Raw genomic sequence first — 18,976 nt, forward strand, 5'->3', positions numbered from 1 at the left:
CAATTAGAGGTCAGTTTCCTTTTCAGCGTCAATGATTCAGTATCAACAAGCTGCTTTTGTCAGGATCATTTGTAAATCTTGACCTAACTGATCATGAGAATATCATTTGCCTTCGGTTTGGAGTTTCATCTTAAGCTGTAAAAGGGAAAGGTAATAGGGAACAAGGTCCATGGCCATGCTCAACATACTGTAGTAGAGGCATTCTTCTCACTTGAAAACAAACACATTAATTATCGTGGATGATGAAGGAACCTGTTAATGTTCCCTAGAGAGTGGGTGGCAAATTCATATTGCTACACAGTGGATATTAGACATGGCCCTTCAATGCTGTAGATCATCTAAGTCCCGGAGGCTGTCACCTCAGCAAACAACTCCATGCCTATTTATATTACAAATGATCTTCTCATGTCCTTTTCAATAGACATTGTCCATACGTTGTAAAAGACACACAAACTAAATATCACTGTTAATCAAAACTATAATCGTATTTATTGAATGATGTCTGCAACAGCTGCACTGACATCTATGAGCTATTTCATATTTACAATATATCCACTTGAAATGTTGAACTGTTCATATTAAGCAATGGAAGACTTCATTTTAACTCAAAATCATACACAGTAAAGTAGTCATTTGCATAGATAGTCTGAAAACAAAGACGTTAGCACTTCATTGTCTATTATTATTTGTAGTAAGGTTTAAAATAATCACTGGTTGTATATGTGTTTGTTTAGAAGTTGCAAAGGGTTTATAAATAGTTCTAGGCTAAAACAAACTTCTTAGCAACTTCAAGTAATATTGCAGTAATTTCTATTTTTTTTTAGCAGCAGAGGTGTGATTGTTGATGTGTGCTGAGCCTTCAGTCTTTGGGATTCACAGATTCAATTGATCAACAGAAAAGTTCATTAACTTTATGAAAACCCTTTCCAAGCCTCCTTGTTACACACTTCCAGTTTGATCTCGGTCAATCAAAAAAAAAAAATTGGTTCCGTTATCCCTGGATCAGTTGTGTTGTTCATTTTTCACCCAGTCTTGCCATCCACCCGGGTAATGCTGAACACTGAAATGGCGAGAAAAAGGAATTAAGTGAAGCTGTTGCATAAACACCATAAACAGAGGTGTGTCAAAAATGAAAATGAAAGTCTGTTTTTTTTTAATCAGATACTGGAGATGTGGTATGCTTGAAAGAGCCCTGCAGTGATAGGTTGGCATTATGCAAATACAGGTCAATAACCTCAAGTTGGTGAAATGTAACACTGTCTTGTGATGAAATATAACTGTCAGATATAACATTCAGTTAACCAAAGTCAGCCATAAAAATGTACTGGTACTTTAGCCTAGATTTGATAAAAGGGTAAACTTTAACAATAAACAACTCAAGAAAGAGTTAAATGATTTGTGGACTTAATGATGATGTGAGAGCCACTGATTTTGACAGATATATGCCACGGAAACATGTCTCACTCTTTGTATCCCAGCGAGGTGGCCGCGTTGAGGGCGTTCTTGCTCCTGACCCCTGCCAGACAGGTGAACACAATGTTGTCTGTCTGCTGGGGCATTCCTCCACCGTACTTTTCTTTGAACTCTTCTGGACCCAGCTGGAGGGCAGTGTTCACCTGTCCCACTGCAAAGTCAAAGAAGCACAGGCGGGTCAACTATGACCAGTAGAACCGTAAACACCTACTAGTGTACTTAGATACACTTCATCATCAGGATGATCCATTATCTGAAGTGAAGATCTTCTTAATTGTTCTGAGAATGTAATATTGAGACAAAGCAGCTACATCAGACCCCTGGGGCCTATTTGATGTACATATACTTTAAGTGACAGACATGGTTTAGGACTTCCAAATTTGTTCATGACCTGCTGGCAACACAAACTATTGGATACTACTACTTTGGTATTTGTCTAACAGTGTATTTTAAGTCGACTCACAGGGAACGTTAATTGACCCGGGGATGAAACCGTACTCCCTGAGCTCCCACGGCTCTCTCACATCTATAACTATTGCTTTCCGGGCAGCCAGGAGCTGCTTCAGCTGCTCATAACCCACATCTGTGCTCGGTGGCGCGGAGGTGAACCTGCGGACCAGCAACTCTGTAGCTGAAAGCAAAACAAACAACATATGACAAGTATGAACCGTTTCAAAACAGTATAGTGAGTCACTTCTATGGGCAGTAGATATGCGAACAAATCAATACCACGGTAAATGTAAAACTCACTTTTGCAACCAGGGTGAGTGTTGTCAAGGCTGGACACAGAGCTTCGACCTCCCGGGACGGAAGCCCCAGGCAGGACAGTGGTGTTCCATAACAGCCGCGGGACAACCCCTGCAAACCTCCAACACCTTCTGAGAGCCATACGTGTAACACTGTATATTAACACTTCGTCTACATGAATCTGTAACTACGCAGCAATACTGCGTGAGACGACCATTAAAATCACACTGCTCTTGCTCACCCTTACAACATTGACCTGCGCGTGCGCAGAAGTACGGATCACCTTTGGGACAAAAATAGTATCTCCTTCGACTTCTTGTCAAACTGAAACTCGAAGTCATTGACGCAATATTTCAAAGGTCAAACCATTATGAACACAAATAAGCGGTATCTACCCTACGTAGCTCAAACTAATACGCTAAAGAATAATAAGAAGAAGAACAAGAAGAAGAACGTATGACGCATTCAATGTCGTGGGAAAGATGGAAAAGTGACAACCACAAGGTCTGTCCACATCTGACCATTGATTCATTAAAAGTTCTCATAATACATCCAAGCCCCGTGATGATCTCAGATGCATCGTAATACTACTTCAGCTTTCCTTGCCACCAAATAAACAAATGACCCTAAGATGTATTCATAGCATCACCAGCTACGATCGTAACTCAGTTATATGTGTTTGTTGTCATAATAATGGTATTAAGTATTATTAATAAAGGATTGAAATTGAAAATGATAATAAGAAAGTTTACAATCATAGTAAGGCACCTGTTGTTCTTAGAGTTTTATATTTTCACCAAGATTCCAGATTTCGGGTCTCTGTAAATAAGATATAACAACAAACGGATAACTCTGTAGTTCCACCTGTATTATAAAACGTTGAAATACTCTGGATTACCTCAGAACCTGTGACGCTCTGCCTCTATTCTTGATATTTCCATTGTACGTGAATGCAGCATTAGGCCAACCTGAGCTGCCGTAGTGCGTCACATGTTGACTAGGTTTGCTAGTTGATGCTACCGAAAGCTTGACAAAATTGAGAAAGTTTAAGGCAAAATCGGATAATTAATGAGATAACTGTTCGGCTGTTGTCGGCACTCTGTACTTAACTTTAAAATGCCTTAATATCTCCGCATATCGTTGGATAAAACACACCTGTTAATGTTTTATTTATTCTGACAAGCTAATGTAGCTAGCCTGTTTGCTTGTCAGGAAGAGTTGACATCTCACTGTTGGCTTCAGGTTAGCTAACATAATCAAAATCGGAGCTAAATAAAGAGGTGAGTTCAAGCTGTTTTTTTCGCCAGATCTAGTTAACTATGGAAAAGTTCTTCATTCGTGTTTTAAATGTCTTTGATAAACGACTTAAAGGCCTTTCATGCTCACCTAAACTGGACGGTCGGGGCTATTTGAGGCTTCTTAACCGTGTTATTGCCCATTACTAGGTAGTTATCCTTATATAATAGCACCTTTTACCTGACTGGCTATGTGTATTTTCAGCAAGATACTATGCAGTCTGTCAGTATTTGGGCAGTTACACATTTTCTGTTGTTTTGGCTCAGTACTCTTGGACTATGGTTTAGAAATGGTAATATGACTGTAGATAAGTGACGCTGAGTATATTGAGTGAACAGTGTAGTGTTAGTGCAGTAGGATAACCATCTTAAACCTGCGAGCTATCATGAACTTCTTAGACAGCCAAACAGTGCAATGTTCTTGACGGCCCAAGCCATTCACGTGACCTGAATCTATCTGAGCAGGTGTTTTACGTGTTAAAGACTACACTGAAGGTGTAAAGACCTCCTTAAAACACGCAAGAAGTGAACATGGCAGCAGTACAGGCCCGACATTACCAGGGAACATAGACCTCTGACAGTCATTGGTTGTATAGGATTTGTAGTAGTAGATTTAAAAAAAGACGACTTTGTTTAAATGTAGGTTAAGTTGGCCAGCTAATGTTGGTTTCTTAAAACTGAGGACTAGCTACAATTCCTACACAGTTCATCTGGTGCAAATGTAAATACTTTCAAAATGGAGCTTGAAGGAGCCACTGTAAACTCACAGCCATTGATTCATATTCATCATGCTGGAGTACAGAGGCAACACAACAATAAATGTGTTACTGCACAAATACTTACAGACTGCACTGTAGCTAGTTTTCAAATGATTGTGTGAAGCAGTAGGTCAATTGATCATGGCAGTTATAGAATAGTGCAAGCTTTGCTATGTTGCCAAGTCTCTTTGTTAAGACACAGTTATGTTGAGGTAGTTTAATTTTGTGTAGTGACACCTATTTTGGTTCTCCATCTTCCCACCGAGAGCTCCAGATGCGGCTAAAGGACCCCTTCTCTTTGAAAGCCGCCGATATGACTAAGCGGACTAATAAACCAAGGAAACCTCGAGATGAGGAGTCATCAGATGAAGTCAGTGGTAAGTCACTGAAGCAGTACAGGGCACCAGACAGACTGAAGTCACGGCTGTGAGTTTTCATATGGTAGGTTCGTAGCCCAGTGGATAGTGAATTGGATTTACTCTTTAGTTATGCTCAAAAAGCAAGGTACATGTTTATGACACATCATAGTACTTTTTGTAAAAATGTTGACCAAGTTCATCAAGTAATTCATGGAGTACATTCATACTATGCCCTTAGGGTTTTATACATTTTCCTACTAGACCAGGACTATAAGCTGTATGTTAATGAAGCCCCATCACACTAGTGGAACATCCATTATGGGGAATTTGTGTTGCAGTGAATAGTGTATATATGCTTATTTTCTGTGGGGATGTACCACCTTGCATAATATCCAGCCGTGTGCACATTGTCTCCCTTCAAAAAAGAAAATCACTCAGAATACCCAATTGGTCCCTAAAAATGATTGGAAGGTAAATTCATCATTGCGGTATATTTTGTTTTTTAATCAGGGCTGACTTGCCAGCATGTGAGTAAGGCAGTGGACCTGAGCTCAGTGAAGAAATCCGTGCTCTCCAGTGTGTGGTTGGTGTGCTGTGAGTGCCTAAAGGAGAGGACCATGATTGATGGAGAGCCAGCAGTATCCCATGACATCCTGGTTTGCTTAAAGTGTGGCTTCCAGGTAATAATTGTTTTTTCAGTATTAAACAGTGCAAACACAACAGACATTAACAATATATCTGGGATATATTTTATTATGTCATATTATACAAAATGCAACTACGCAGAGGGACATTATCATTAATAACCTAGAGTAACAGTGTCGTTAATATCGGCCACCAATACATTTACACAGTACAGTGAAGTTATTACACTAGAAATTACAAAGAGGCAAGCACACATGTTGTCTTCTTGTTTCTTTAAGTAGAAGAATTAAAGCTACATTTTCTGCATTGAAATGATGACTGATAAATATTTTTTTCCAGCAGCACAGAAAATGATCCATTTGAAGTGACTTTAATGTGTTGTTTTGTGTGTGTGTGTGCACGTGTGGGAGAGACAGAAACACAGGGGAGGGGGTATAATAATCATTGGAAAATAGAACTAATGCATTTAGAATAACAACCTGTTATTTGATTTGATTTTGGCTAATGATGATTATTAAAAAAACTTCTTTCATGGAATGAAAGAATGTTTGTACTGGTCTGATAAAATGTAATGGCAGATTTATTCAAGGCTGATTAATCTAAAATTTTGATGATTTAAAATAATAATTGACACACTAAATTATTGTTCTAATTTGACAGAACAAAAAACAATTCAAGAGATAAATACTTACATATCTACACATATACAGTTTATTGGATATTGTCAAAGGACTTATAGAATATGAAGATGTTATATTTTACCCATATAGATCTCGCTCTACCACACGTCTGTATTGAGGTGGGAATGAGCCGTGGTCTTTAAACATGGGCATCTGTGCTGTTGGCCTGAGTGTAATTTGTGTTTGTTAACAAAGATTTTTAACAAAAAAAAAAGAATTAACTATCTTACAGGGCTGTAACCAGTCAGGGATCCAGCACGCTGTTAAGCACCACCAAGCGTTCCATCCGGAGTCTCACTGTATCACCATCAGCTTGAGCACATGGAAGGCCTGGTGAGAAACCCCACAACTGCATTCATTGTAAACTGTAATGAAAAAGCCAACGTCAACTTGCGATGACATGCGCCGACACACCGCCAGCATGTGGGCTTACATAAAAAACAGTAGGCGCAGGCGTTTTGATGCGCATCATACACCTTAGGTGTGTGTTGTCCAAAAGTCTGGACTACCACAATTTTCAGGTCAGTCTCAGCTTAACCAAACCTATATATTACTTTACATGATTTTAGGTGTATGAATAATACGTCTTGAAGAGTAACCTGGTTTATTTTAACTCCATTATTATATTTACCTGCCGCGACAGCTGTGGCTGGTATTGTTTTCACCTTGAGTCTGTGTGTGTGTCATCATGGCAAAATGTGTTCCTGGAGACACCTCCTGTAACTGCACTACCTCAAAAGCAGTTTTGAGTACTTTGCCAGGTGTTAATATGTCTGTCTGTCTGGACTGTAATGAAGGCAGAGTTTAAAGATGGGTATGGTCCAAGAAAGGGCGCTGGAAGTAGGAGGGTAGGAAATAGGGAAGGGACCACTGGTCCCCAACTTCATGCCCCAGGCCCACATTGTTTTAAGTCGTGGATCACTGTTGGTGGTCACTCTTAACGGATGTTTGCACAAAATACTATGTTAATATGTGGGTGTGGTCCGACCTATGAGTACTGAGTATTCATGTAATAATGTAGTAATGACTGAGTACTCATGGGTGGGAACGTCAACATGATGATGGGCATTGCAGCTGGTGTGATCCCAACACCAGATGGTTTTTAGATTATTGTGTTTTATAATGGTGTTCCACTTTAGCCAGGTCATTCTGTTCTCAAATAATGGTTCATTGCAACATTAGTTTCGTGAGGGTTTTTAAAATCCACAGTAACTTAAAGCCTTTCTCTGTCTGTGTATGACCCCTTCTCATTGTAACAGGTGTTTTGAATGTAACGAGGAGCTCTCCACTCACTGCAACAAGAAGGCTTTGGCTCAGACTCTGGACTTTTTACAAAAGCACTCTGTCAAGGCAACATCAGGTAAGGTGGAAAAAGCTTTTATTAGACGCGTTCATCCTCACTGCTCAAGGCTGAAGTCAGTTCAGTTGGAGTTTCATGCAAACGTTCCTTTAATTTAGCAATTTTGTCTGCAGTTAAGGTAGAAATGTTTGGCAGTGAACACAGACAACTTGTTATGATGATCTGATATTAATGGGAGATGGGTGAACTTCACACTTCTCGTGTTCCATGTCTTAGTGTCTGCTGTACCTCTATGCACCTAAAGCTAACAGCACAATAACACTATGGCTGTATACCAGACTATTACTGGCTGTCTTGTTGCAAGATCCATACATTTTGAACAAAGTTCCAGTGATGCAGATAAATTGACTTACTTGGTCACATATTGTTAGTGATCCACCTACTTACCAGGAATTGACTGCAGTACACCTGCTCCCCCTGGTGGCAGTGGTCATCTGAATTGCTGGATTTAACTGGTCATCCTCAGTGCTGAGACAGCCTACGTGTGTGTGATGAGTGATGAGTGAGACCACTCTGTGTTACAGGCATAATTTCCTTCTCCTTTTGATTTACTGAGCTGCTTAGGGTGTACAGATCCTTTTTTTCCAGCCTTCTAAGGTTCATGAAATTAGAATACTGCATCTGTGACACTGAAGAGTAGTGTAACTCTCACTAAGTAAAAAAAAAACATATTACCATAATATATTGCATATTAGTTACCAGTAAAATAATTATATTTGAGTTTGAAGAGAATTTGAATTGTGTTGCAGCAGGTTGTGTTCATACTGATACTTGACAGCCTGACCACCTATTTTCAGTCTCATGTCCTCTCACCTCGCTCAGGCCACCTGAGCCCTCCTCGCCCAGTCAGTGAACCATATAGTTATCACCCCCCACCACCTTTTCGCTCTTACTCGTACACCTTCTGTTCCTGCCTCCCTGCCCTGTACCTCTCCTAATTTGTGCTGGCATGCTTCTTAACAGGCTGCATGTAGCTGATCAGGGTGGTGGGCATCGCCACTTTTTGGTCTCACTGGCTGCCTCAGCTCAGCCCAGTTGCCAGTTGCCAGTGGCCAGGGGCCAGCCGCCCAGGCCCAGTCAGGCTGGTCCCCCATCAGTCGCTCAGCCACAGCTTCAGAGTTGCGGGATTGATGCTGCAGCAATCTCTCACCCCCCCCCCCACCCTGCGCATCGCATGACTGCACACATTACAGGAATTAGGCGCTTGAGCGATGCTTCCCGGCTAGGTTCCCTGAAGAACAAGAGCAGCTGCGTGGGGTTCAGCCACTGTTCTGTCGCTCTTTGTCTTTCCGTCGCTATCCGTTTCTGTCCCTTGCTTCCTCTGTCGAGCCGCTGTATGTCTCACCACCTCTGGGCCTGTGTGCTGCACTAGTGGGAGCCAGGGTCCTCAACAAGTCAGAGCAACTGGATCCTAACAGCTGGAGCGCACTATCTCTCAGTGGACACACACACACACACACACACACACACACACACACACACACACACACACACACACACACTCACTGATACACAAACACAGAATATTGTTCAACTCAAGCAAATACCCTATTTTCTTTCGATCTGTATTATGCGTTTGCTGGCCATTACAAATGATTTTATAGTTCAGTAATAAACTTGGCACAATGTCTTCTTTGCAGCAGAGAGCACAAGCTCCCCCTGGAACAGAATCTGAATAACTTTTTATTTGCCATTAGTACATTACATACCTGAGGAATTTGCAGATTCTTTGAGTAAAATGTGTTTTTAGTGGGCCTATAAAGTTTGTGTTGCTCAGCTACACCCAGGCACGCAGAGTTTTAGGGACAAACAGGACCTCACAGAGTACAAGAAATGTGCAGACGTATTTAGAAATTAGACATACTGTACAGTTGGTTAACAGATGTACACATCTCGATCAGGCTACTCTTTCTTTCTACTCTCCAAACATATTCTATCAAGTTAAATTGCACCTTTACTATTCATTTAGATTCCATTTTCTTCATCCAGTGATGCTGTTTCTTCATCACAATATGTAGTTTTCAAAGATAAACTCATGAATACCAGTTCTTAGAGCCAGATAAGCAAAGAAGACTGTGGATGAACAAATTGTGTATTTTACATGTCCGTATATTTGTGGAGCTGTCCGTTTGTGGACATGGTGCCAACCAGGGGTCCATGTTAGGTGGGAAACGATCTGCTGAGCTGGACAGTCGCTACCTACAGCTTTCCCCTTTGCCTCTTTAAATTACCTGTCACCTTTCCTGCCACCCAATTGTTCCACACCGGTCGGCCAAATGGATATAGAAGCGGGCGGCCATTGTTACAGCAAAATAGGCGGTTGTTGTCTGTTGAGGAGCTTGTCAAATTGCATTTCAGTATGAAGGCCATGTTTTCAGAAGAAGCTGCTGTTGTACTGTTTTTCCTATAGACCCCAAGCACAAAAGAGCCCCAGCAAGGATTTTTTTTTCAGAATCTATAATAATTTTGTACAACAACAGCTCAGGGTAGAAAGAAAGTCGATTAACTGTGCTCTCTCACCATCAAGGCCTTCAGCTCAAGTACCAGAGTCCCAGTAAAAAGCGAATTGACCTCAGGGAGCTAGACTCCAGCTTGTAACACAGCTGGGGAGTCTTTGTGGAACAAATTAAAATGTTGGTTCTGAATAGGCATCAGGGCTTGTCAGAGCTGGCACACTGTTGTTATCTTCGCTCTTTATTATTTCAACGTTTTTTTTTTCTATTTCTGTACTGTTTGTCGTAGAAACTTTATTTCAACGTCCAAATGCACACTTTCTTCAGTGATTTTATGTAAAAATTTAAAGTATTGAACCGTAATAGTAGTACCATATTTAGATGTCCCTGAACAAAACTTATGAGTTTGTTTTGGGGTAGCAGTAGTTTGTCAGTAATTGGTTGCCAAACCTTTGAAAGCGTGGCCTCATGCACTGACGGGCCATAACGCTTCATTGCTAAATTGGATTGCAACCAATGCTGTACATTCAGCCACATTGCAGAAGTGTGTAACATTTCATACAATTATACCCACATGGGGGCGCTGCAGTAATATTGTAGATATTTCTACAATTCTGTTTACTTTAATAAAATGAAACTTGGTAAACAAAATACTACTTACTAACTGACGTATCAGTAATGTAATAGATGGGGATGTTGAAGTCTGTAGCAATTCACATTTAGGTAGCGCTAAAAGATTTGACACATTGCTGTTGTGGCAGCAGCCGGCAGCAGTAGCTAACAGTTTCCATCTCTCATACATTTTCTTCAGGAAATGCACAATCAAGTTTCTCATTGGAATCCGTCAATACTGGGTTTTTTTTATGGTATTAATTGTTATCAATTGCTATATTACTATATCATTATATTACCATACTGTGTATTTTCATTTCTAATTTAGCAACTTAAAGAGTCAGTTATAAAATTCTTTAGTTTGATGCTATAGGTCTATTTAAAATGTGGTTCTTTGTGTCTATATAATATAATTTCATAGATTCCTGACATTGTGTTGGTGGGCAAAACATTTTGAAACTAATGCTCTATCTATGAAACAAATCGTCTGCCCTGTAATTCAAATACATTTGTGGGACATAGATAATAAAGCAATAAAGCAAAATTTGTGTGTGGTAGAGCTGGGCCATTTGGCTAAAATATAATAACGGAATTGTTTAAAGCCCTTCTACAGTATGTAAACTTTGAATATCTATCTTTAAATATTCATGGATTTTTGTCAAAATGGCTTTAAAAAGATATTAGGGTTTTTCTACTCCAAAAAGATATCATTTAAATGAGACCAGGCCTGTACAAGTTTCATGAAACAATATTAGGCTTTTCTTTATGATTTTATTTTTATGTCTACATTCCACTGAGCACAAGGCAGAAATGTATGAAATCAAGTCCTGAAGTGCCCAGTCAAAAGTCTGTGACCTCCCTGGTGGTAGGTTTCTAGTAAGGCCGTGTTTGTCATACTTACATTAAATGTCTTTATTAGACATTTGTATTTAGAGTGCTGTCATGGTGGATACAGAAAGTAGTTCAAGACAAAGTCATGTGTTCAGTTTTCTTCTGGGCTCAATTTCCTGGTATTGATATCTCCATCGACTTCTCCTCCTCAGAGAGACCTTTGCGAAAGGCTGAAGTGAACAATATAGTGTTGTATGATTACTGCACCTGACTTTCTGCCTCTGGTCGTTGATTTTTGAAACCGCAGTCCTTAGTTTACTGTCAGTTTAGCACAGCCGAGTCAGTAGCCAGTAAGATGCTTGTCCCCTGGTGGTGCTTTCATGGAGGTAATCAAGGGTGATTCTGTCTTTATTCCCACCACCGCACATGAAAGTAGGCCAGATAGTGGGTAGTGAAAGCTGTGTGTGTGTGTATATATATATGTATGTTTGTGTGTCTGTAAGTAATATGGCACTGGGTTCTCTTGGCCTCAGATGGCAAAGAAACAGGCTTTTCATGCCCTGCAGTCACAACAAATTAGCGAATTAATAAGACATTTGGTGTTGCCTGGCCTTCCTCTTGACTGCCTGCTCTGCATGAAGGGAGCTGGCCTTGGCCCTCCACTCTGCTGCTCTGTAAGTGAACATGGAGGCATGAAGCCCACTGGCCATACGCTTTGACGCTCTCTCAGCCCCACTGTGAACCACACTAGGAAGGCTATGAAAAAGCCGCTCAAAACAGCCTTTTTATGAAAAACGCACTTTTACAGGCTCTTGTTTTTGGCTTTATTATATCAACAAGAGACTAAAAAATGGCATTGCACACTTGGAAACTGAAGAGAGCGGTAAATATTGGTGTAAAACAAATTAAAAAGAGTATGTTTTGTTCATGGCATTGTTTCATGAGCTTGAATCTTCTTACATGAGGTCTGGTGTTGGCCTTGCTTCAACTTGACAAAATGTCAAAACAATGCAAACACATGCATGACAGAACATTATACTTTTTGAAAGATTTCAGTTAAACTTTTTTTTCTTTTGCAAGTACTCTTGTCCTGTTCTCTGTGAAAGTAAACAAATCCCGTGTTTCTTTGTGTATCTCTTGTGTGAAAAAGAGCAGGCAGTGCAGGAGGTGTTGGTGTACATGCGTGCATGTGGACGATCCTGAGCACCGTGATGCTTTCCTCTACCCTGGGGAAAGGCTCCACAGTGTCACTGCTGCCCATACTCGGTGGCTGAGCAAGGAGGGCCAGGTGGTGGTGCCGAGTGCAGCACAGTCAAGCGTGGACGCAGCGCATGCTGACATTTGCCTTTGCTGACTGCTGCAGGGAGAGGAAAAATCTGCTTTTCCATATGCTTGTGCTCGTTGCAACCCTTCCCTCCACCCACTGCCCCCACCCCCCCGCCCTCTCCTGCCCCCCTCTCCCCAGTCTCAACCAGATGGCTCCCTGAACATTGTTTACCTTGGGTGACGGTCCCAGATGCAGAGTGTGTCCATCGGCATCCCCATTCCGCCCAGTTAGTTGCCTCATTCCTCTGCTCCCTCTTAGCTGTAGTGCCACTCGCAGCTCTTACACTCAAGTTGCATTAAGTCTGTTGAATTTGTGTCTCCACTCACAAACACCACAACAAATAGACACACTCGTTCTCTCTCTCTCTCAATTACTGTCTCTTTTGCTCAGTTGTTCACACTTGCGTAAACACATCTCTTCGCACCTTCTCAGTCTCATACCAAATCCCAAAATGCACACTTTGTTTTCCTGATCTGGGCTGCGGTCTTTCCACATCTCCACTTGTTTTCCATGCGTTGTGTGTGTTGACATATGGGAGCTCCCTTATGGCTGCAGATTGAAGAATGAAATGGGTCTCCAGATGTTGCCAGCACAGAGGGCCAGATGCATTTAGCACCACTGGGCGGAACGCCACAAAGGCATGTTGTCCCGATAAGCTGAACCTTGCCCCTTGCCCCTCTCTTCATTTCTCATCATGTGTTGAGTATTTTTCAGTGTCAATAAATTTAAAGCAGCACAGTTGGTGCAGCCAAGAAAAATATATTAATGCAGCAGACCTGAAAGAGAATATGAGCTGTGTGTGTGTTTGTGTGTGTTCAAGTAATTGTAGTTTTTTTCTTCTCAAAACTGTTTAACAGAAAAGATGCCCCCTTACCCCCATTCCTTTGAGTGGAATTTGATTGAGTATAAAATGCAAATTGCCAGGCCACGAGTAAAAAGCCCACGGTTCACATTCCAGCGACTGTGACCAGGGCACTTCTGCTAATGTCCTTGGCCTTGAAGAGGAAAAGCTTGCTGTGTAGCGGCCAGCAGTGGGCTTACCACCGCTGTAGGCTGAATAGCTTTTTCAATAAATGTGTTGTGTGCAAGGAGTGGTTCTATGAATTGAATATGTGCAAAGGCAAGGCCATTTGTGTGTTGAGGAGAAGAACGGTGAGAGTAAAGGTGCAGGTTGTTATGATGAATATGATGGTTTACGGTTCAATTGAATTTACTTAGTTTGGATGTAAGCGGGTTCAGGCCAGTGACCTTGCTGCCAGCCTGCTCTCTTGACTGGCTTACATGGGTGAAGTGCTCGTGGACCAAACTCTTTTTGTGTTTACCAGCATTTAGCTGATTTCTCTACAGTCTGTAGGCCTGAAGATACTGCCATCAGTCCCTGTAAGAATTAGCCATTCTCACTGATATGTCTCAATATCGTCTTACAACAAAGGAACTGGTGATTCTATTTACTTTACACTAGAAAACGATAGCCCTTGTATCAATCATTGGAATTTTACAGCAACAATTTTCTAATCAACACGTAATTTTCTGTAATATATTAAAGGACCATGTGAATATTTTTTTGTCATATCCAGTTGCGATGGAGCAGCTATTGTTGTGCAAACTCTTCTTGTTGGTGTCATCAAGGATGCTCCAACATCAGAGATTTAGGAGACCACTTCTGAGAAAAAATCTATTTGCAATGTAAACATGGATTTCATTCAAAGTATAATGTGAATGTTGCATTTAAGAAAAGGTTTGCTGTTTAGGAGCCCAGTCAATGTTGATCACACCAGCAGGACATAAAACATGAAATTCTAGAAAGTTAAAAATCTCTGCGAGGTGATTTACACTTTCTCTGGAATGGTTGAAAATCAATCTAAAAACGTTATTGCATACTTTGTAAAATGGTATGCAGTATTGGGAATCCTGTGGACCTTTTTCTCTGTGTTTTTTCCTTTTTGATGACCTCTCCGTAAACACCAGAAAGTTACTGTATGTTGTGCCGTAGAGATCAGAGGGACCTCGTATTACTATACTGAGCTTGTGATTCATCATGGAGTCCATGATATCCTGGATGCAGCTAAATGCCTGGGATTTTCTGGATCTGTCAAACCTCTCCGATATCACATTCAGTGAACACCTCTCTGCCTCAATTAGCACCTTTTAGAGTAACTTATCTTCCATTCATTGCTTCAGTCCCTCCCGTAACTTTAAATCCACCTCCATTGTTTCATATTCTGTCTGTAGTGTTATAGTTTGTTCACACATAAAAAAATTTTTCCCATCTGTAACTACCAATTTTACATAGAGAGTGCTGAGAAGTTTATTATTTATTGATTTATTAATAATGAATTAATGAATTTAATTCATAAACTAATTATGCAGGGTTTTTCTCAAGCCTGCATTTTTTAACTTTAGCCGAAATTTGTCATAGTGTTTTAGCAGATTACATTACACTGAAATTGCATATTTTGTTCTACATTGTATATTATTGGTGGTTATTTTCCTAACTTAATTGTACTTCAAGTGTGCTCTGTGAATGTGTAGTCTGTTGCAGTATGGAAAGAACAGGAGTTTCTATCAGCAGATAATCTATATTAAATGACTCTACTCAAAAACTTAATGACAACATCCATAACTTGTTGCACCTAAACCTGTCCTGACCATTATGACACTTGGGTAACAGTTCAAAGTTTAGGAAATTGTGACGTTTCCAGTATCTTTTGGATAGTGAGAGAAAGTGTAGCAGCAAAGGGTTGCAAGTTGACCCATAGCATGGGGACTTAACCCTCCTCTAGTCTAATCTCCATTTTCAGGATTCCTTACTAGTTAGTGAATCAGTAGCTACTAACACGTGTCAGTAACATGTTATTGGTATTGAGTCATCATGGTGTTGGCTTTGTTGTTAGCTGCTGGCACGCCATAAGCTCGCGCAGCTAAACTACCTACTCTAGTCTGTCCCCAGCCGACTATCTGTATGTCACTGTTAGATTCTGACCATCTGTGACTGAATTTCTGTTAAGGTTAGTTTTCATTGGTGATCAGGAGTAACAGCTGGCTCTGGAGAGCCATCTCTCCAACCCCAGCCCCCCACCCCTCCCTCGCTAACCAGCGGAAACTTCTACAGCTGTCATCTGCTTTCCCAAATGACCCAGCTTTCCTTCCAGCTGCCATCCCAACACCCTGCTCCCATCCCAGCCCCAGTCTAGCTTCAAGGCTAAACCCATTTTTTCCTATATCTTGCCACAATCCCAATTTAAGAGAGGCTGGAATTTTCCAGCTGCAAGGCCAACTTCCACCCTCAATCTCAATCAAGTTGCCAACCCAGCCACCATCTCCGCTGTATCTTTAAGCTTGGCTGCCAAGTCTTGGTACCAAAAATAACCTCAAAATAAAATGTAATCTTTTGTCAATTCCAACACCATATCCCCATTATGTATAGTTCTACTACTGGACATCACTGACCTGTTTAGCTTTTTTGTGTTCCAGGAGCATCACCCAAGATTATCAAGCTGCAAGAGGAACCGTCAGATTATACTGAGCAGCCTAAAGGCAAGAGTCCAGCCATCAACAGCACCTTGGTCCCTGTCAAAGGCATAAATAACCTTGGTAACACCTGCTTCTTCAACGCTGTTATGCAGGTTTGTATAACTATGAGTTGGTTTAAACATAAATATTTTCTGTGCCTGTGTCTCTATGCAGTTAGGGCAGAAACCAAGCATTTAGAAAAAAAGCCCAACATATTGCTAATTTATAATTTGTAACATGCATTATGAAATAAGGTGCAGTAATGTTACACTATTTAGTCAGAATAAATACCTTAAGAACTATTGAAGTATGTGTGATAAGAAGTATCTGTCATTATAAATCTGCACAGTCCCATTATTTTAAAGTGGATTAGATAACCTGCATGTCAATATGAATATGTATGCTTTCACAATACGTAAACACTCTTCAAGTGCTGCTTCCTAGAAGTCTGGCCCTATAGTAAACCAGATTATGGTCTTACAATGACTGAGAGTGTAAACAGGCTAGTCCCTGAGGTCATTTTGAAGTATATTCAAAGCAGCAGTAAATGCAGTGCCGGCTTGGACACACTGACCTGCCCACACACGAGTGGCACTCAGTTGGTGCAGAGCATGTTCACCATACAACACAGCTATCGAGCCCACCCAGTCTTTCTCTGGTCGTGTCATGGTGACTGCAAACTGACATGCCTCTTCAACAATGAAGCTGTTTTTTTCCGCCATTTTGTTAATCACCCTCAGGGCCTTCCTCATTGATTGAAATTTGAGTGAGCGTGCTTTACATGCTTTTCCCTCCCTTTGCCTGTCTGTTTGTATTGTCTCCTTGAAAATTGCAATCTTTCTGGTGAAAACACATAATTGTCAGAGGATGAGCTGTGTCTGCGTTCACAATGCCATCTCCATTGTGTGTTTTCCATAGCAACTGTCTTCATTGCCAGGATGTGACAAAACAAATATCTCTTGAATGGGAAGGAAAAGATGTTTCTCTAACATAAAGGGACAATGACTGCTTCAGGCTATCTCCTCAGCCAGGATCTTTCTTCCACATTTCAAACTCACAGATCATAGATAGCTTTGAAAACCTCTTTCAGAATAATGAACTCACCACAGGTTTCCTAAATCCTACTAAATGGAGATAACATTTCACAAGGGTATTTTAATTGACCACATTTAATTTGTCACAATCTAAGTGTGGATACACTTTTATATCTTTGAAGGATTGTAACTTTGTTGTCGTTTCTCTTTTTTATGAATAGTAAAATCAGTCTATGTCACCAGTTTGATGATCCACTGATGTTATGAATAGTATTCAGCTGCTTAACATTTGTTGATCCTATGTCATACCTGAACAACAACTTCATGAAAATAATTCTGTTGTCCCCACAGAACCTGTCTCAGACACACATGCTCATCGACCTCATCCAGGAAGTGAAGGAGAAAGGGTACAAACTGAGGATCTGCCCCCCTGTCGAGACCAATTTGGTATAGTTTGCTGTCCATCTCTTCTACTTTTCTAAAGCCCTAGTCTTCTCCAAACTAAACAATAGATTGAACAAATACAAACTATTTGTCATTTATAATGCTGTGTCTGTCTGACCCATTGTTCCCTGTTGTATCTGTTGCATTCATTAGATCAGTGACAGGTGACTTCTTATGTAAAGTTCATTCTTATTTTTGTCAACTTGACAACATGTCTTAGGAAGTAAATTTGAAACTTCTTTATAAACATTTGAGAAAAATGAAATGAGATTACATTTTTTTGTCATTGTACTTCTGATTTTATTTAGTAAATAACTAACTTGTATTGGCACACAAAGTTATAGCTGGATCCTGTTTTGTTAATGTCTTATTTTCTCTTCATATTCCAGAGTCCATTGACAGTAACGCTGCATAGTCCAGAGCCCCTGACGGCGGCCATGTTTCTCTTCCTACAGAGCATGAAAGAACCAGGGAAAGGCCCGCTCAATCCCAAGATCCTCTTCAACCAGCTCTGCCAGAAGTAAGGCGCTACTCTTCGTATCAATGGCCATAAAATCCGCCATGATGATACACTGGCTTCAGACTCTGTATGCAAATATTTTATCTCGGGTCAGTGCAGTCGTCATACTGTGCCATAATTGTTAGTATTGCAGTTCTCCATCATCACAGCAGCAGTTTGCAACACAAGAGACACAGCTTTCACCTGCTTTCATCCCCTCACTGCGGTGGTGACCACTTTAACCAGCCAGACCCAGCCGAATGCCTTTCACACACTCTAAGCTCAACGTACACAAAACACACCGCATCAAATGTGCAGCAGCAGCTAGCTATTTGTAGCACTCTCTGCTATTTGCCACACTGCTGTGCCACCTGTGTCATATTTGATCCAGAGCAAGGTCTGACGGGCTGTGTGACAGGCAGAAACAGCCCTACATTTGTGAACTGAACAGTGTGAATGTTTGGTTGGCTGGGTTCTTGTTTGAGCATGGTACACTGCTGGTTGGGTCCACCCTCTGTGTGTGTACGTGAGTGGGGGGATCTTGCACTGTTTAGTAGTGCAGGTGGGTGACCAGGGCATTTGACGTCGGATGACTGGGTACGTCTCTGGTGCGGCTTTGACACTTATTCTGGTACCTAGCTTTCATCAGAAAGGCCTGTGTGTGTGTGTGTGTGTGTGTGTGTGTGTGTGTGTGTGTGTGTGTGTGTGTGTGTGTGGGCTGCCACCTCACCTGGTACCACCTCAGCCTCCAACACACATGCAGGCAATTGTGCATTCAGACAGCAAGCATTGCATACACCTTTATGCATTCATACGCATCTAATTTCAAGTAGGGCTAATCTATTCCACTGACATGCATTTGAATATGACTTTAAGCCTCAGCACCCATTACCCATATGGTACCACAAGTGAACTTTTATTAAGGCCAGCATGTAATTATTTTGTA

General features: G+C 41.0%; 2 protein-coding genes across 2 annotated transcripts in view; one reads left to right on the plus strand and one right to left on the minus strand.

Annotated features, from left to right (window-relative positions):
- Positions 1-460: 460 nt before the first annotated feature.
- tstd3 (thiosulfate sulfurtransferase like domain containing 3) lies at positions 461-2,457 on the minus strand. Its single transcript, XM_070912295.1, has 4 exons — positions 2,224-2,457; positions 1,937-2,104; positions 1,465-1,624; positions 461-1,060 (listed from the first exon to the last, which is right to left on the minus strand). Exons 1-4 carry the CDS (start codon positions 2,360-2,362, stop codon positions 1,003-1,005), a joined length of 525 nt encoding a protein of 174 aa, XP_070768396.1. The 5' UTR covers positions 2,363-2,457; the 3' UTR covers positions 461-1,002.
- A 1,021-nt stretch (positions 2,458-3,478) lies between these two features.
- usp45 (ubiquitin specific peptidase 45) overlaps positions 3,479-18,976 on the plus strand; it is a 31,180-nt gene continuing 15,682 nt past the window's right edge. Inside the window, exons 1-8 of the mRNA XM_070911503.1 lie at positions 3,479-3,500; positions 4,548-4,650; positions 5,143-5,312; positions 6,190-6,290; positions 7,217-7,317; positions 16,015-16,166; positions 17,439-17,534; positions 17,921-18,051. Coding sequence (XP_070767604.1) covers positions 4,548-4,650; positions 5,143-5,312; positions 6,190-6,290; positions 7,217-7,317; positions 16,015-16,166; positions 17,439-17,534; positions 17,921-18,051 — 854 coding nt within the window. The 5' untranslated portion in view covers positions 3,479-3,500. The remainder of the gene's footprint in view (positions 3,501-4,547; positions 4,651-5,142; positions 5,313-6,189; positions 6,291-7,216; positions 7,318-16,014; positions 16,167-17,438; positions 17,535-17,920; positions 18,052-18,976) is intronic.

Source organism: Enoplosus armatus, chromosome 9, assembly GCF_043641665.1.
Source record: "Enoplosus armatus isolate fEnoArm2 chromosome 9, fEnoArm2.hap1, whole genome shotgun sequence".
Taxonomy (NCBI): Eukaryota; Metazoa; Chordata; class Actinopteri; order Centrarchiformes; family Enoplosidae; genus Enoplosus; species Enoplosus armatus.